The sequence below is a fragment of the Hemibagrus wyckioides genome, linkage group LG16 (genome assembly GCF_019097595.1).
Source record: "Hemibagrus wyckioides isolate EC202008001 linkage group LG16, SWU_Hwy_1.0, whole genome shotgun sequence".
Classification (NCBI taxonomy): domain Eukaryota; kingdom Metazoa; phylum Chordata; class Actinopteri; order Siluriformes; family Bagridae; genus Hemibagrus; species Hemibagrus wyckioides.
Genome location: NC_080725.1, coordinates 3452115 through 3468154, shown reverse-complemented (window position 1 = coordinate 3468154; position 16040 = coordinate 3452115). Strand labels below are relative to the sequence as shown.

At 41.3% G+C, this 16040-nt stretch overlaps 1 protein-coding gene across 32 annotated transcripts in view; it reads right to left on the bottom strand.

Annotated features, from left to right (window-relative positions):
* The window catches only part of dlg2 (discs, large homolog 2 (Drosophila)), a 228577-nt gene that overhangs the window by 78735 nt on the left and 133802 nt on the right, over positions 1-16040 (bottom strand). For 28 of the 32 annotated variants that reach the window (XM_058411078.1, XM_058411085.1, XM_058411081.1 and 25 more), the window contains one exon: positions 321-374. The exons of 3 other annotated variants lie outside the window; for them this stretch is intronic. In XM_058411078.1, the coding sequence (XP_058267061.1) occupies positions 321-374 (54 nt within the window). Of the gene's footprint in view, positions 1-320; positions 375-6285; positions 6688-16040 lie in introns of those variants that run through there. One more of the 32 variants, XM_058411103.1, reaches the window with a different exon arrangement.

Below are 16040 nucleotides of genomic sequence, written 5' to 3'. Positions count from 1 at the left end.
CAGTAACCTAATTCGAACCCTGAGCAGAAGAGCGGTTACTAAGGATGAATGAATGAATGAATGAATGAATGAATGAATGAATGAAGGAATGCTGTAGAGTCTTTGTTTGTCCTGTGAGCTTCATGTAAAACACTCCCACACATGCACCCATGGAATCCCAGTCCCGATACACACCTTTAGTCTCAACCAGATGGCCTTTCTAAAAGAAAAAAAAATAACCCTCCTATTCGTATCTGCAATTGTTTGCTGGTATTTAGTACGAAAATGAATGCCAGTTGACAAGATGGAAAAGAAAACAGATGAAAAACTGTGAAACTCACATAAGGTACTGATTCCAGAGTGTCTGTGTTGACTATAATTGGTGCTGGGCTTGCCTGTAAGAGAGAAAGAGACATCAGGGTAGGTTAGCCATGTAAGATCTGTCCTAGTTTCTATTAAGGTGCGCCGTGACGCTTCTGTATGGAGATGAAATAGTCATGTCAGATTCATTAACATTGCTTCAACACACTGAGCCAAAACACACACACACACACACACACACACAATCACAGGTGAAAAGAATGATGACATTACAATGCACGCAGGAACATTCTGAAAACTGAGAAGCAGAAAAAAAAAGTATGACAAACCAAAAACAAAAAGACGTTTCAGTCTAGACGATATTTAGTCTAGTTGAAATTTTTCTGTTCGCTTTGTTTCCAAACACAAAGATCCCTCTGTTATTGCTGGTCAGTGTTGATGTTGGTGCAACGCTGCACAGATGCTGGTTTTAATTACACAACTCATCCTCTGTAGCTTTCTGTTTTTACACACACACACACACACACACACACACACATGTATGAGTAAATGCACACATCTAGCTTTCTGATACAATAAAATAATTTACAGAATACTCACAACACACACACACACACACTCATCTAGCCTTTTGACACCTTGAGATACTGTAGATTACAGAATACTCACAACACACACACACACACACACTCATCTAGCCTTTTGACACCTTGAGATACTGTAGATTACAGAATACTCACAACACACACACACACACACACTCATCTAGCCTTTTGACACCTTGAGATACTGTAGATTACAACATACTCACAACACACACACACACACACACAAGCAAATGCACACATCTAGCCTTTTGACACCTTGAAATAAGTTACAGATACTCACAACACACACACACACATATAATATTTTACCGTGCTGCTCGGATGTTCAGTAATGTCTATGTCTATAAGATCCTTTATCGTTAGACTTTTTTGAGATAATTGTATAGACGCATTATTATAAGTGTGTTTTACAGTCGCAGATTTTTAAACAGCTCAACAACTGCCCTAAGAATTCCATTATAAGTGAGTCTTGAGTAAAGTTTTTTATCAGAATAATAAGTTCTTAAGTAGTTATGGTCACATTCTTGGCCATAACTATTCATAAAGTCGGCTCATGAATAGAAATGAATCTGTCAGGTCTGTTTGAGGAAACATTTAACACATTGTACATGTAGTCAAATAGTCAACACATGTATGCACACACACACACACACACACACACACGCACATGCGTGTATGCACACAGACAAACACACACACATACACATGTATGCACACACACACAGACACATATGCACATGTATGCACACACACACAAACACACACACAAACAAACACATGCACATTTATGCACACACACACACACACACCCAAACACACACATGTACATGCATGCACACACACAGACAAACACACAAACACATGTATGCACACAGACACATATGCACATGTATGCACACACACAGACACACACAGACACAGACTAACACACAAACACATGTATGCACACAGACACACACACAGAGGTTGTGTAGAACATTAGCATTCAGAGGTAGCAGTGCCACAAAGCCCATAAGGCCCAGGTGAGAGAGTGGCAGCAGTGCTGAGAGAGCAATCGATGCCTGAGGCTGAGACTTCACCTGCTGACTGCACAAGGCTCTGACTACATTAATGAAAGCCACAAGAGCTACTGCTTCAATCACAGACACCCAGAGAGAGAGAGAGAGAGAGCGAGAGAGAGAAAGAGAGAGAGAGCGGGAAGAGAGAGAGAGAGAGGGAGAGAGAGAGAGAGAGAGAGGGAGAGAAAGAAAGAGAGAGAGAGAGGGAAGAGAAAGGGAAGAGAGATGGAGAGAGGGAAAGAGAGATAGAGAAAGAGAGGCGGGGGACAGAGACAGGGAAAGAGAGAGAGAGAGAGAGAGAGAGAGAGTACAGCAACACAGCAGGAAATTAATTAAGAGCTTCTGTTGCATCGATGTGGTCTGATGAAGACACCCACAAACCCGCACACACACACACACACACGCACACACACACACCTCTTCATTTAAAGAGTCTGCACACACAAGAAAGCCTTTCATCTCCCACTTCAGCTTTGTCTCCCTGACTGAAAGAGTGCTACATTAGAAGCATCACATGTGCAATGACATATAGTAACTATACCGGGTGTTATTGTGCATCATGTATCAAAGCCACACAGGGATGCAGTACAGCTGGTGATAACTGCAGCAGTGTTTCAACAAATGGCAATTTTGTTCAAAAAAAAAAAAAGAAACCCTCATAAAGCTCGGGCAAGCCAAATCCGTGTATTACGTCTCCACGGGACCAATAAGAGGGACTTACCCACTGACTAGCCTCTGCCAAACTTTAACACAATGTCAAGACTAGAATCATCATCCTGTGAGCTGAAACAGATCACAATAAGTACCTTTGGGAGAGTGTGTGTGTGTGTGTGTGTAAAGCAGATTCTGCAGTACAACACACAAGGAGATTAAATGTCAAATGCATGTCGATTGAGAGCTCATGGAGGAGATCCTGGAAAGTTCAACAGCTTAAAATACATTATATTGCCAAAAGTTTTGGGACGTCTGCCTTTCATGCACATGGATATAATATAGAGTTGGCCCACCCTTTGCAGCTAAAACAGCTTCAACTCTTCGAGGAAGGCTTTCCACAAGGGTTAGGAGTGTGTTTATGGGAATTTTTTGACCATTCCTCTAGAAGCGCAATTGTGAGGTCAGGCACTGATGTTGGATGAGAAGGCCTGGCTCACAGTCTCCGCTCTAATTCATCCCAAAGGTGTTCTATCGGGTTGAGGTCAGGACTCTGTGCAGGCCAGTCAAGTTCATCCACACCAGACTCTGTCATCCATGTCTTTATGGACCTTGCTTTGTGCACTGGTGTGCAGTCATGTTGGAACAGGAAGGGGTCATCCCCAAACTGTTCCCACAAAGATGGGAGCATGAAATTGTCCAAAATGTCTTGGTATGAAGCTGAAGCATTAAGAGTTCCTTTCACTGGAACTAAGGGGCCAAGCCCAACCCCTGAAAAACAACACCTGAACTCAATGATTTGGAGCGGTGTCCCAAAACTTGGCAATATAGTGTATTATGGCTTTAACAGAGCTTCATGACGGAAAACATCCATATGTAGGTAGCTTCATCATACTACAGAAGTAACAGTATGCAATGCTGATAACACTGCATTAAAGCACTTTGAAAGTAAGACACACTAAGAAGTACTTCTTCCTGGCTCAGATTGTCACAGTAGTCGAATTTACAGTGAAGCAAATCCTTGAAGAGGTGTAATTTTAATCGTGCTCCGTGGAACAAATTGTGGTAAGACCTCACAACCACATGCAAGTCAGAATCTTGACTGTAAACTGCCATTTTTGGATGTAATCAACAGACTAGCTTACACTGAAGAGACAGTTCAATCCAAACACAATTCCTTCCTACTTTTTTCTCTCTTTTTTTTTTCCTAATATAAGCAGAACTACTGATTTTCAGGACTAAGCCAATAAGAAATGTAATGCAAATCTGAGTAAACAGTTCAAGTGCTATCAGAGGAATTGATAATAGTAGAAATCACATTTATTTTTCTTTTCTTTACAGCCGTAGAAGGGCGAATAGTTCAGTTGCTGATGATTAGTAAAAGTAGAAGTGTGTATGAAGTGGTTTTGGATGATGATTTCAGGGTAGAGAAGGGGTGCAGGCGATTGAAGAGTGTGTGTGTGTGTGGGTGTGTGTGTTGGATGCAGAGTGGCTAAACCACAGTAATGCTCAGGAAGAGTTTGAACACACTGTGAATGATTTCCCCAGAGTTTACAAGAGCAAGCAAATCAGGGCAGATCTCCCTCTCTAAGACCTGTTTTATTACGGTAGAGCTGTTCTGCTCGTTGTGTTTTGCAAAATTTGCAAAAGCTCTTTATAGAAAAATCGTTTTTTTCCCCCCATTTTGTAAATGCAGTAACCACCTACAAACGTCATGAGAAAGCCTTGTGGGTGAAATGACTAATCAGTAACAAAACTCACCTCTGTTTCTGCTTATGTGGGGATTTCTCACAAACGAAATATCCGAGGTAGAAAATAATCCATTCGAACACTAAATGTTTGTGATAGCCTTATGTTTTTGATCAATTTAGCTTAGCTAATCTTACGTTGTTTAGAACAAGGGAACCCAATCCTATTTCTTGGAGATCTACCACCTTGCAATGGTTACTTACAACACACCTGGCCTTAATATTCAGTGTTGGATTAACTGGATGAAGTGCTTAGATTAGATTAGTAAGCAAGGTTGGGAAACCCAAAACAATTCTAATCACAGTCCAGACTAAAGGAATAATGCATCTGATTAGAATTGTATTTGCACATGTATACTTCATATCACTTTAAATGATCAGCTGTGTCAGAACAGCCAGATCAGCAAGCCTTCGACAGACACATTGTACAAATCCTCACATCAACTAATACCAGCTTTAAACAGGGTTTACGAGTTTTCTTTTTTGGATAATGATGTTTAATAGATTTTGGGGGACTCAGGCACAAACTGCAGCTGCAGCTCTTGTTCTAGGTTACTGCACTTAATAATTCAGGCCAGAGAGATTCTATACATAGAGCCACCAGCCTCAATAATACACAAGTACATGCCCCGATGTTACAAGCCATCAGTAACACAATAGCGCAGCAAGAAGCAGTGTGTGCACAAAGAAGCGAGAATCCGATTAACTACAGCCCAATTAGAAGCTGGAAAAGGTTTCTCGAGGTGTGCAGTCATTCAAACATCACCTCCATGGCCACTCTTAATCAGCACGCAGCCCACGAACCACTATCCTGGATTCCCTGACCGGCTTCCATACATCACTCTGAGACTCATTCAGCATGAGCCTCATTGGCATTCTGAACATACTGTAGATGTGCAGCATGAAATACCAGTTTAAATGGGGTCCATATTATCATAATCCCGGCACGTATTGAAGACAATTAGCTGGGTTCATCTACATGAAATACTTCTGAGGTTTAATCACGGAAGCACTGATAGAAAATTCAGCGTGAAAGCAAGGATGATGTAATCAAACACGATCACGGGAATAGGCACGTGAAATGTGTGTGTGTTTGGAACAAGTACGCATCTCCACTGTAAGTGGCTCGAGGCTACAGCACACCAGAGAGGTTAGAGAACTCACTCAAACACGGCTGTCACTACTCAAACCAATTGACAAACACACACACACACAGTATACACGACGATCACGCCCAATCCTAATCTGATCATTCACTTAACTCTTAAAGGGGCGGTTTGTCATTTTTTTTACAGCCCTCTATTGCCTACTATGTCAATTGCAGAGACAGAGAAAATATTCTCACTGTTCCTCTAAACTAACTCATACTGTATTTTTGCAGACTGCGTTCTTAGAAAAAGTGACAAAGCTGAGCTGCTGTGCTTTGCCTGGAGGCAGAGATTGTTTCTGGGACGGAAAAAGTAAATGGATGCTGGAAACAAATAACCGCTCTATATCTACTGATGACATTACTGCAAATCCTAATTTATTCTAAGCTATTAAATTAGAGATAGTTTTGACAGACTGCACCTTTACAGTATACACTGCATGTGTTCCTGGGAAACACTTTAGTACAAGTCACACATTCACATGATGTATAGTTCCATGCTTTAAAGAGGAAATGTTCATCACCTGTAAAAATGTGTTAATACAATCAGCAGCACAGAGTACACAACACGCCATTGCACAACATGCTACAAAATTGCTGTCTACAAGATTACCAGCCCAGAGTGCACTTCTCTGGCACGCTGACAACTCAGCCTTCCTCTCCTCCTTTTCTTTCCTACTTTCTTCTCCTCTTTTTTCTAACCTAAATCCATCCTCCTCTCCTCTCCTCTCCTCTTCTCTCACACCCCGTTCCCAAACACTCTTCTTCTTTACCTGGTATGTTTCACGCCAACCATGCTGCGTACAGCTACACTCGGACCAGCACAGGTCGCAGCTGCCCCCCTTGGTACGCAGCATCATGTTTCTGCTTGGGCTCCTCCATGAGCCATCAGAGCGTGACGCTGTGAGCCTGGCTCGCTGCCGTGGCATGTTGGGTACAGCCGGGGCAGGAGACACCGGGTATCCGCATCCACAAGGAGCGTCGCCCCCTCTGGTATGCATCTCCAGACAACAGCTCTGCTGCTCGGCCAGGTGGGCAGTCATTCTGTCCACACTCTCTTCCCCCCTCTCTCTCTCTCTCTTTCTCTCTGTCTGCCTCTTCCAGTTTCTGAATCGTTTGTATTCAGGAAGCAGCAGCAGTTGAGGACGCACAGCTGCAGCGAGTGCCTCTCCTCCTCTCTCTCCTGAGCTGTGCTTGCTCTCTCTCTGCACTGAGTAAGTGTGTGTGTGTGTGTGGGCCAACGAGAGAGAGAGAGAGAGAGAGAGAGAGAGGGAGAGAGGGACTCTGTCAATAGACCTATCTATCTATGTATCATTATACAGCTGGATAGCCAGTGCATTTAATTCTGAGAAAACACACTATTAAATGATTATATATATAAATATAAATATATTTATTTATATAACATTATGAACGTTATCCTACAGCATCCTATTTAACTGAAAAACTAACGAAACATCCTACCAATCCCAAGAATATGGGAGGAAATGCAAATGCAGTGCAAACACAAATAATACGTTTGTAAATTAAATGAAAGTTTGACTTTCAGTGTTGGAGTGAAGTCTCAAATCAAACTAAACTGCTGCTCATACTGAATCATGCAGACGTGTACCGCTGGTCAGTTCTGCCAGAGAGCATCCCTCCACCTACTGGCGACAGGCCCACACTGCAGTCATGTTACATTCAATACAAATCTCCCCAAAAGGCAAGAACGAACCTACATTTACATTTTTTCCCCCTTCATTTTAAAGTCCAGGCTTTATGAAAATATAAATGCTTACAGCAGCACATGGAATGTGATATGTTCTAATATGCTATGTAATAATAATAATAATAATAATAATAATAATAATAATACAGTAAAATAAAATAATACTCTGATATAGAAACTACACGACTCAGATTTTCAGTTTGTTTTGTATTAAAGAATGTAGCAAATTCCTGCAGTGACCACTGTAAATTTCAATTCAATTCAATTCAATTCAATTCAATTCAATTTATTTGTATAGTGGTTTTAACAAAGAGCATTGTCTCAAAGCAGCTTTACATGAGAAATGACATAAGAAAACAACATACATATAAACAGACAAACAGTCCTAGATGTTATCCCAAGTGAGCAAGCCTGAGGTGACTGAGGTGACTGGCAAGGAAAAACTCCCTTAGATGCTAAGAGGAAGAAACTTTGAGAGGAACCAGACTCAAAAGGGAACCCATCCTCATTTCCTCAAAAATGTAGTCATAAGACTGTGTAATATAAAGTTTAGGACTATTTTAATCAGTCATTAGTTGAACTTTGGTCTCACAAACTTTTTCCGTTTGCTCGGCTTGCCTGATTGTTCGTAATTCCATCCACCCAGTAATTGACCCTGAGGACAGTAAGTAGTAATAGTATGGTTTTGGACAATGTGTTAGTTGATACACTAAATGGTGTGTACGTGTACGTGGTTGATGGTTGTGGTTGCTGCATTTTCAGGGCAGAACTTGTATCGAGACCCTGAGAGCACCTAATGACAGAGATAAAAACACATGTATAGATAGAAGGATAGAAGGAAAGAAACCGCAAGAGAAGGGCAAATGATCTCCCCAAAGCATAAATGCAGCACTTGCTATTCGTGATTCTTGTTCCTCAGAAATTCTCTTTTATATTGTTGCTTTCATACTAGAATTTACTGAGGCCTTGCAAAAAAAAAAAAACCTGAGTACTTTTTATTCTTTTTATATCAGATCGTGACTGCATTTGATAAAAAATGAAGGATATGAAGGACTGTTAGAACATGCAGGCTATTGCAGGCAACAGATAAGATAGTGTTTATGTGTTTAAACCTAATAATATACTCGCTAATTATATCACATACAAACGTCACAATTTTTTGATACACACTTTTAAGTCCCTGATCATCAGTTATAGATACAATCTGATGAAGGACCAAATTGTGATGGCTAGACCACTGGATCAGAGCATCTCCAAAACTGCAGCTCTTGTGGGGTGTTCCCGGTCTGCAGTGGTCAGTATCTATCAAAAGTGGTCCAAGGAAGGAACAATGGTGAACCAGCGACAGGGTCATGGGCGGTCAAGGCTCATTGATGCACGTGGAGAGTGAAGGCTGGCCCGTGTGATCCAATCCAACAGACGAGCTACTGGTGCTCAAATTGCTGAAGAAGGTAATGCTGGATCTGATAGAAAGGTGTCAGAATACACAGTGCAGGACGGGTCAGGGCTGTTTTGGCAGCAAAAGGAGGACCATCACCATATTAGGCAGGTGGTCATAATGTTATGCCTTGTACAATCCGTGCTGTTCCTATTCTGAGTCTCGGTTCCTCTCAAGGTTTCCTCCTCATGACATCTCAGGGAGTTTTACCTTGCCGCTGTCACCTCAGGCTTGCTCATAAGGGATTTAAATCTACATTCGGATTTATACCAAGCTGTCTGTAAACAACATACAAAATTCGATTGATTGGATTGATCCTAACACACAGCGTTACACAGAGTTCAATCCCAGCACAACTTTCATCTCCGTAGCAAATCATTTTGAAGAAAAGAAAAAACATAACCAGATTAACAAATGTACATCGTGGCTACTGATTTCAGTGAGTCACTTTTTAAAAATACTGTATAGTCGAATGTAATCTTCCCTCAGAAGTGTATCTTGGAATTAAAATCGCAATGATTTTTGCCTCCAGTGTTTGACAGCTAAATAAAAGTCTTCGATAGCTAAATAAAAGTGAAGTACAGCTGCTTTCACCCACAGCTGCAGATATGAAAGAGTGTGAGCTCCTGACATTTGTGTGTGTGTGTGTGTGTGTGTGTGAGGAATCAGTACATGATATGAGCTCTTATCCATGACTGACTGTACTTAGCACTGGATTAACTGAATGTGTTTGGAGAAAGGCTTATTTGTAAGAGTACACACACTCACTTTAAACACACAGCTGCCTGCCCCAGGCATTGCCATGGCAATGGAGATAAGGGTTTGAAGAGTTGTACTAATGAGAAACTAAGAGTTTTTGTTCTTCTTTTCTTTTGTCTGGGAGAAGGCCACTCACGAAGCAGGACTGTTCTCCAAACATGAGTCTCAGCAAACGGTTTTATAATCTGTGTGTATGTGTGTGTGTGTGTATGAAGTATGTCACCACAAAAGCAATGGTATGTTCCATTAAGTGATTAAATACTTGAGACCCCCCGATACATTCTTCTTCTGATTTAAGAATTCCACCAGTTATACCGCCCCTTTAATTATACAGCTACCAATCCGAGAGGGTGAAGGCTATTGCATGCTTCCTCTGAGGAATGTAAAGCCAGCCATCCACATCTTTTCAAACTGCTGCTCATGCTGCATCACAGGGCTGTGTAACACCCCCAGGCAGACACCCCTTTCTCCATGCATGAGCACGTCTCGCTGATCTCACTGTGATTGAAAGAAGCGAGAGAGAGAGAATATGCCAGCCCTGTTCCCCAGAGATCATGAACAATTGTGCTTTCTTGGACTTGGACTATGACATGTCAGAATTCAGCCAGTGGATAAAACTCACATGGCACCGCCACCACCACCAACAACAAAACAATCTTTTAAAGATCTCTAAAACACAATACAAAGTGCCATGTGTTATTTCTGGGTTTAGTTGAATTTAAGAGTGTGTCATAACTAGGTGTTGATGCCCACTTGTGCACATGCACGCCAACCAACTGCGATGCCACATCATCATCACGAGACAGCCGTGGAAATGTCACCAAATGTTGTGTCATCAAAAAAGACTTCTCACAATTCCAATTCCATCAACTAAAGTATCTCTCTTACATAAAGTTATTAAAACTATATCATATCAAACATCACTCACATTTCTCTCTCTCTCTCTCTCTCTTTTTCTGGAAAGCTGTGACAACACATATTTTTAAAAAATAAAATACATAAACTATGAAATACTTGAAATAACTTTCTACCTATAAAGATAAGCTGCTTAAGCAAAAGCTGTCAGTGTGAATAAAGTGTGTTACTGCTATGTCAGTCATGGATAACAGCTCATAGCATGTACTGATTACACACACACACATATTTGCACTTTATTTGCTGCCACTTACAAAGCAGTTGATGTTTGTACAAACACATCACTTATTACACATTTATACACACTTAGCTTCTCTCTCACTGTCACACACACACACACACACACAGAAACACACTGTGTGTACATTTGACCATGGCTAACTGCTTGATCGGTGTTGTCAGTGTGTGGCAGGTCATTTACTGCTTCACTGAAATCCCCCATGACCCAACAGACACAGGCAACATGAGTCTCCCTCTTTCATATTTTTTCACACACACACACACACACATACACATACACACACACACACACACATACACACACACACTGTGGTGGGTATGACTATTTCGCATATACTGTAAAAAGTTGATGAAGTATTAATACTTAGAAATACATATTATGCAAATTCCATTTTAAATGTTAAATAATGAATAGGTAAATTGGTAAAACCATTTATTTTATTTTATTTTATTTTATTTTATTATTTTTTATTTTATTTTTATTTTATTTTATTTTCATTTTACTTCATTTCATTTTATTAAAAAAAAAAAAAAAACTCATCACACACACGATTTTGGAAAGCAGTAACTGGACACAATTTTTTTTTTTTTTTTTACTCTTACATTGCAGACAAACAAAAACATAAACAAACTGCGAATGAACTTTCTACCTACTAAGATTCTTAAGCAAAGGCGGTCAGTGTGAATAAAGTGTGTTACTGCTTTTCACCACATGGGGGCAGCTGCAGCCCACCTTCAATCTGCTTCACTGTGGATGACAAAGCCCTTCAAACAGCAATACTGACAGTGATTTTCTCACACACACTTCACACAGAGTCTGTGCCAGACATGAACAGAGTGTGTGCTGTTGAGAGCAAATACGAGAAAATGTCATTTCTGTCGGGTTCATCTGAAGTCCTGAACTTTTCGACAGAGTTGCTCTCATCTCATCTCATCAGAAGAGAGACAGACTGTAACTGAGCAGCTGCTCTGGCCTTTAGAGAGTACTCGGAGTGTCGTAGTGTGTGTCTGGGTTTATCGTCTGGAGTACATTATACGGAATCCATCTTGTTGGAACGGATGTGTGGAACATCGATAACTTTTCGCAGGCATAGAGCATGTTCTCATCCAACATATCCTCATGCTAGTATAAAGAGGTCAAAGACTAAGAATACTAGCAAGCAAAAAACAAGTTCAGTGCTTCAGTAAGCGCTACATCCTGATCAGGGTCACGGTGGATCTGGCACCTATCCCAGGAACACTACAGGAAGCAAGAGTTTATTCATTTTTTAAAATTTATTTATTTATCTAAGAGCTTGATGAAGTCTTCAGTCTTTGTTTGAAGCCAGCAAGTGACTCAACTCTAGCACAGAGACCATGCTAATTCGATGATGCAAATTTTTTCTATGCTACAAGTCAGTTCCTGTCAGGAAAAGTCCTTTCTTTTGCACTTTTCACATTGCTGTAAAACACTAAGGAATGCATGCTTCCTAAGTGCGATTTTGTTTCACATTTACAGACGCAATCTCCCTTCGCAGAGCACAGAAGAAGACTTTCTGAAACTCTCATATAGCGCTAATGCATCTCATGAATGTTTCCGATGAAGACTAAATCATTACAAAATCAAATCAAGCCGCTAGAAGTGTCTCTCTGTGTGTCTCTCTCTCTCTCTCTCTCTCAGTAGAAGTGTCTTAATGTTCTTCTGTGCCTGAGTGCCTTTCAGCATGAGAGTAGGTGATGTTACATCAGCTCTGAGCCGAGATCCCACGTGCACTGCAGGTCTGATCCGTATGCACAGCGCTGAACTCTGACCCACTCAAGTCCTCCTCTGATCCACTGCCCCGGCTGAGGCTTACTTCTGAATCGTGACTTAAATAATGCAGGGCGGGAAGCGAGGGTTCCTGCAGGGTGAAGGTAATTAGATTACGTGAGTGCACACGGAGCGCTGCAGTGGGCTGAGATACAACAGAGCTCTATGTTAAATGGAGAGATGATTATAATCTAATGTCTAGAGCTGGAAGCGGTGCTGATGTAATAATGTTTGGTGTGTTGTAGAGAGAAAGAGAAATACAGCAAAAAATGTTTAGAATGTAATGTTTCATTATCGCTAAAGGAGATGGAGTCAAATCCATGACTGTCAGCGCCGGCTTCTTAAGTTCTTAACCCCCTTTGGTTACAGGTGCTGCTGTAGGAATTTGATCATTGTTTATCTTACTCTTGAGGGCTTAAGTTTGTATCCTTTATGTTTTTTAGAGAAAAGGAAAAACAGATACCTCACACACATTCATTTGATCCTTGCAAGGATGGTGGTGGATCTGAAGCCTATGTTGAAAGCACTGAAAACACCAGGTCATTGCAGGGTAACAACACACACTCACACACACACACACACACACAATCACAACTAGGGGCAACCAGCATGTTTCTGGGATGTGGGAAGAAACCAGAAGACTCAGAGGAAACCCATGAAGAACATATGGAGAGATAGCAATCTGATCAAACCAGAGACAATGGAGCTCACCTCATAACAATGCTCGCCATTATAACACTGTGCCACCCAAAAATGTACCTATATTGAATAATACATCCTAATAATAGTATTAAAAATGTTTATGATGCAACAAGACATCAAGTTTTGCCTTGATGAACCGATTTAATCTGAAGAATTTAACCAAAGAAGAGAGAGGACACTGTCTTGAAATGTAGGCACAGTTATTGCAGGATATTTCTTCCAACTTCGCTTAATAATATTTTGACATCTGTGAAAGCTTACTCTATTTCCCGTCCTTGTTATCTTAAGGGTGTACAAACTTTTGCAATGGATGCGGTCCTTAATTGGTCATAAAGCATTCGAGACAAGCTTCAGCCATCACATAGGCAGCTTATAACTCCACACACCCTGATTATAGTCACCAGGCTTCTCTCTTGGGGACACTTACTTCCATAAGCCATGCTCAATAGCTAATGCCCTCTGCGCTTTGGGGAGCGAGCCAGACACCGTAAGCAACTCCTGAAATTATGAAACTGATTCAATAGTTCACTAAAAACTGTTCAAACAGAGCCAGCAGCCAGGGCAAAAGAGAGAGGAATTATGTAATGACCATGGCACTGAAAGCGCTGATATCACACACCAGTTTAGTTAATCATACAGAATATTAGTGGAATTGAGGTGATATAAGTGTAATAGCTTTAATATAATATAATACAATACTTTTTTCCCCACCACATTTAATCAGACGTCCCGGAGACTCTCTTTTCCATTAGCAGGTAAATTTACAAGGAAAAATGCTAGAGTAAATGCAATTGAACAAAGTAAATATGGACATCTAGCAGCAACAACACTGGCATATGTGATGAGAAAAACACATACGGTAATATAAATGCCAAAAAACAAAAAGGTTAAGGGTTCTACATACAATGTGTAAGCACTCCAACCTTTATATAAAAAAAATCCTCTTCAGTGAGTTTTACATACGAACAATTTGAAAAACCCTGTGGTTAAATTAGTAGTATGTGCTGAAAGTCACCAGAGTTCATGTGTTGAGGTTGTTCTTTTGGGCTGCTCCCTGTTCAGGGTCGCCACAGCGGATCATTTGGTCCGAATGCTTCGATTTTGGCACAGGTTTTACACCGGATGCCCTTCCTGATGCAACCCTCCCGTTTTATCCGGGCTTGGGACCGGTACTGAGAGTTAACTCTTCGGAGGCTGAGTGAGCTCCATGCCCGGGAATCGAACCCGTGCCACGGCAATGTCGCTGCCACTGGACCACAAGGAGGCTCATAAAGTCACCGGAATTCAGTAACGTGCAATATTAAACATTTCCCATCTTCTTAAACAGCTCATGCAAAATGAGGATATGGAAATGCTATGATTTGATATTTAATGTAACGCCAAGCTTTACTGCTTTGGAAAAATATAAATCAATAATTAAAAAAAAATAATAAATAACAAACTTATTATATTATTATAAGAGACCTCAAGAATAAAGAGAAAGTGTGAGTAAGTGGTAGTTCGTCACGTCTAATCCAAGAATTCTCCTTACTCTTGCTTTGACATGTTCGTTTTCTCCTCCAGCTCCAACTCCAGCAGCAAACGACAAAGATCCAGGACAACAAGAGACATTAGAATTGGGAATTCCGTGCAAATTAGTTGTGATGTGGTTAAAGCCTTGAATTAAACTTGACCACCTGCCTATTGTGTTGGTCCCCCTTTTGCTGCCAAAACAGCCCTGACCCGTCCTGCACTGTGTATTCTGACACCTTTCTATCAGAACCAGCATTAACTTCTTCAGCAATTTGAGCAACAGTAGCTCGTCTGTTGGATCGGATCACACGGGCCAGCCTTCACTCCCCACGTGCATCAATGAGCCTTGACCGCCCATGACCCTGTCACCGGTTCACCACTGTTCCTTCCTTGGACCACTTTTGATAGATACTGACCACTGCAGACCGGGAAAACCCCACAAGAGCTGCAGTTTTGGAGATGCTCTGATCCAGTGGTCTAGCCATCACAATTTGGTCCTTCATCAAACTCTCTCAAATCCTTACACTTGTCCATTTTTCCTGCTTCTAACATCAACTTTGAGGGCAAAATGTTCACTTGCTGCCTAATATATCCCACCCACTAACAGGTGCCATGATGAGGAGCTCATCAGTCTTATTTACTTCACCTCTCACTGCTCATAATGTTATGCATGATCGGTGTACACATTACTGCAGAGTGAAATTCTTTCTTCACATATCTCATCCATGGAGGGTTGGGGTCAGATCACAGGGTCAGCCATGACACAGAGCACTTAGACCAAGAGGGGTGGGGGGGTTTGGGCAACGGTGGCAGCTTGGTGGTGCTGGGGCTTGAACCCTGATTTTTCTAATCAACAACCCAGAGCCTTAACCACTTGCCACTTAACCACTTACTCAGTGTTGCTTCAGGAGAGTGTACATAGCTAGTAAAGTTAGCTTGCTTTGCTAATCTGCTAATCCGCTCCACAGTGCACACCCACCCACATGCATCAAAAGCCGCAGGTTCTACAAATCGACAAGATATAAAGTAGAAGTGACTTGTCATTTGCTTGGGTAAATATATGAGGCAAAATTCTAGAATTGTTGGTTAGTTTGATCCTAACATTAAATAAAATAGAACATATTCAAAGGACAATCTAGTTATAAAACAGCATTTTTACATTTTGACACACCATACAGCATGTTGCATATTTCAGCCTTTGTGTCGCAATATTATTTAACATTATTGTTAAACAAAGACTCCTCCTGCACACTCACGCTAATCTGGGTGCAGCTCCCTTGATGTCGCTTCAGCAGCCTTTCCCTCAGTGTCTGCTTCCATTTGCAGATGGCTGCCAGAGAGGCTGATTTGATGGGCCACAGATCAGGAGTTTTGTTCCTCAGGACATCCACACTGAGGCGTTTATGCTGCAGCCACATTCCCCGAGCCTCACTCTGAGCCAGGGGCAGGAGGGTGGGCATAC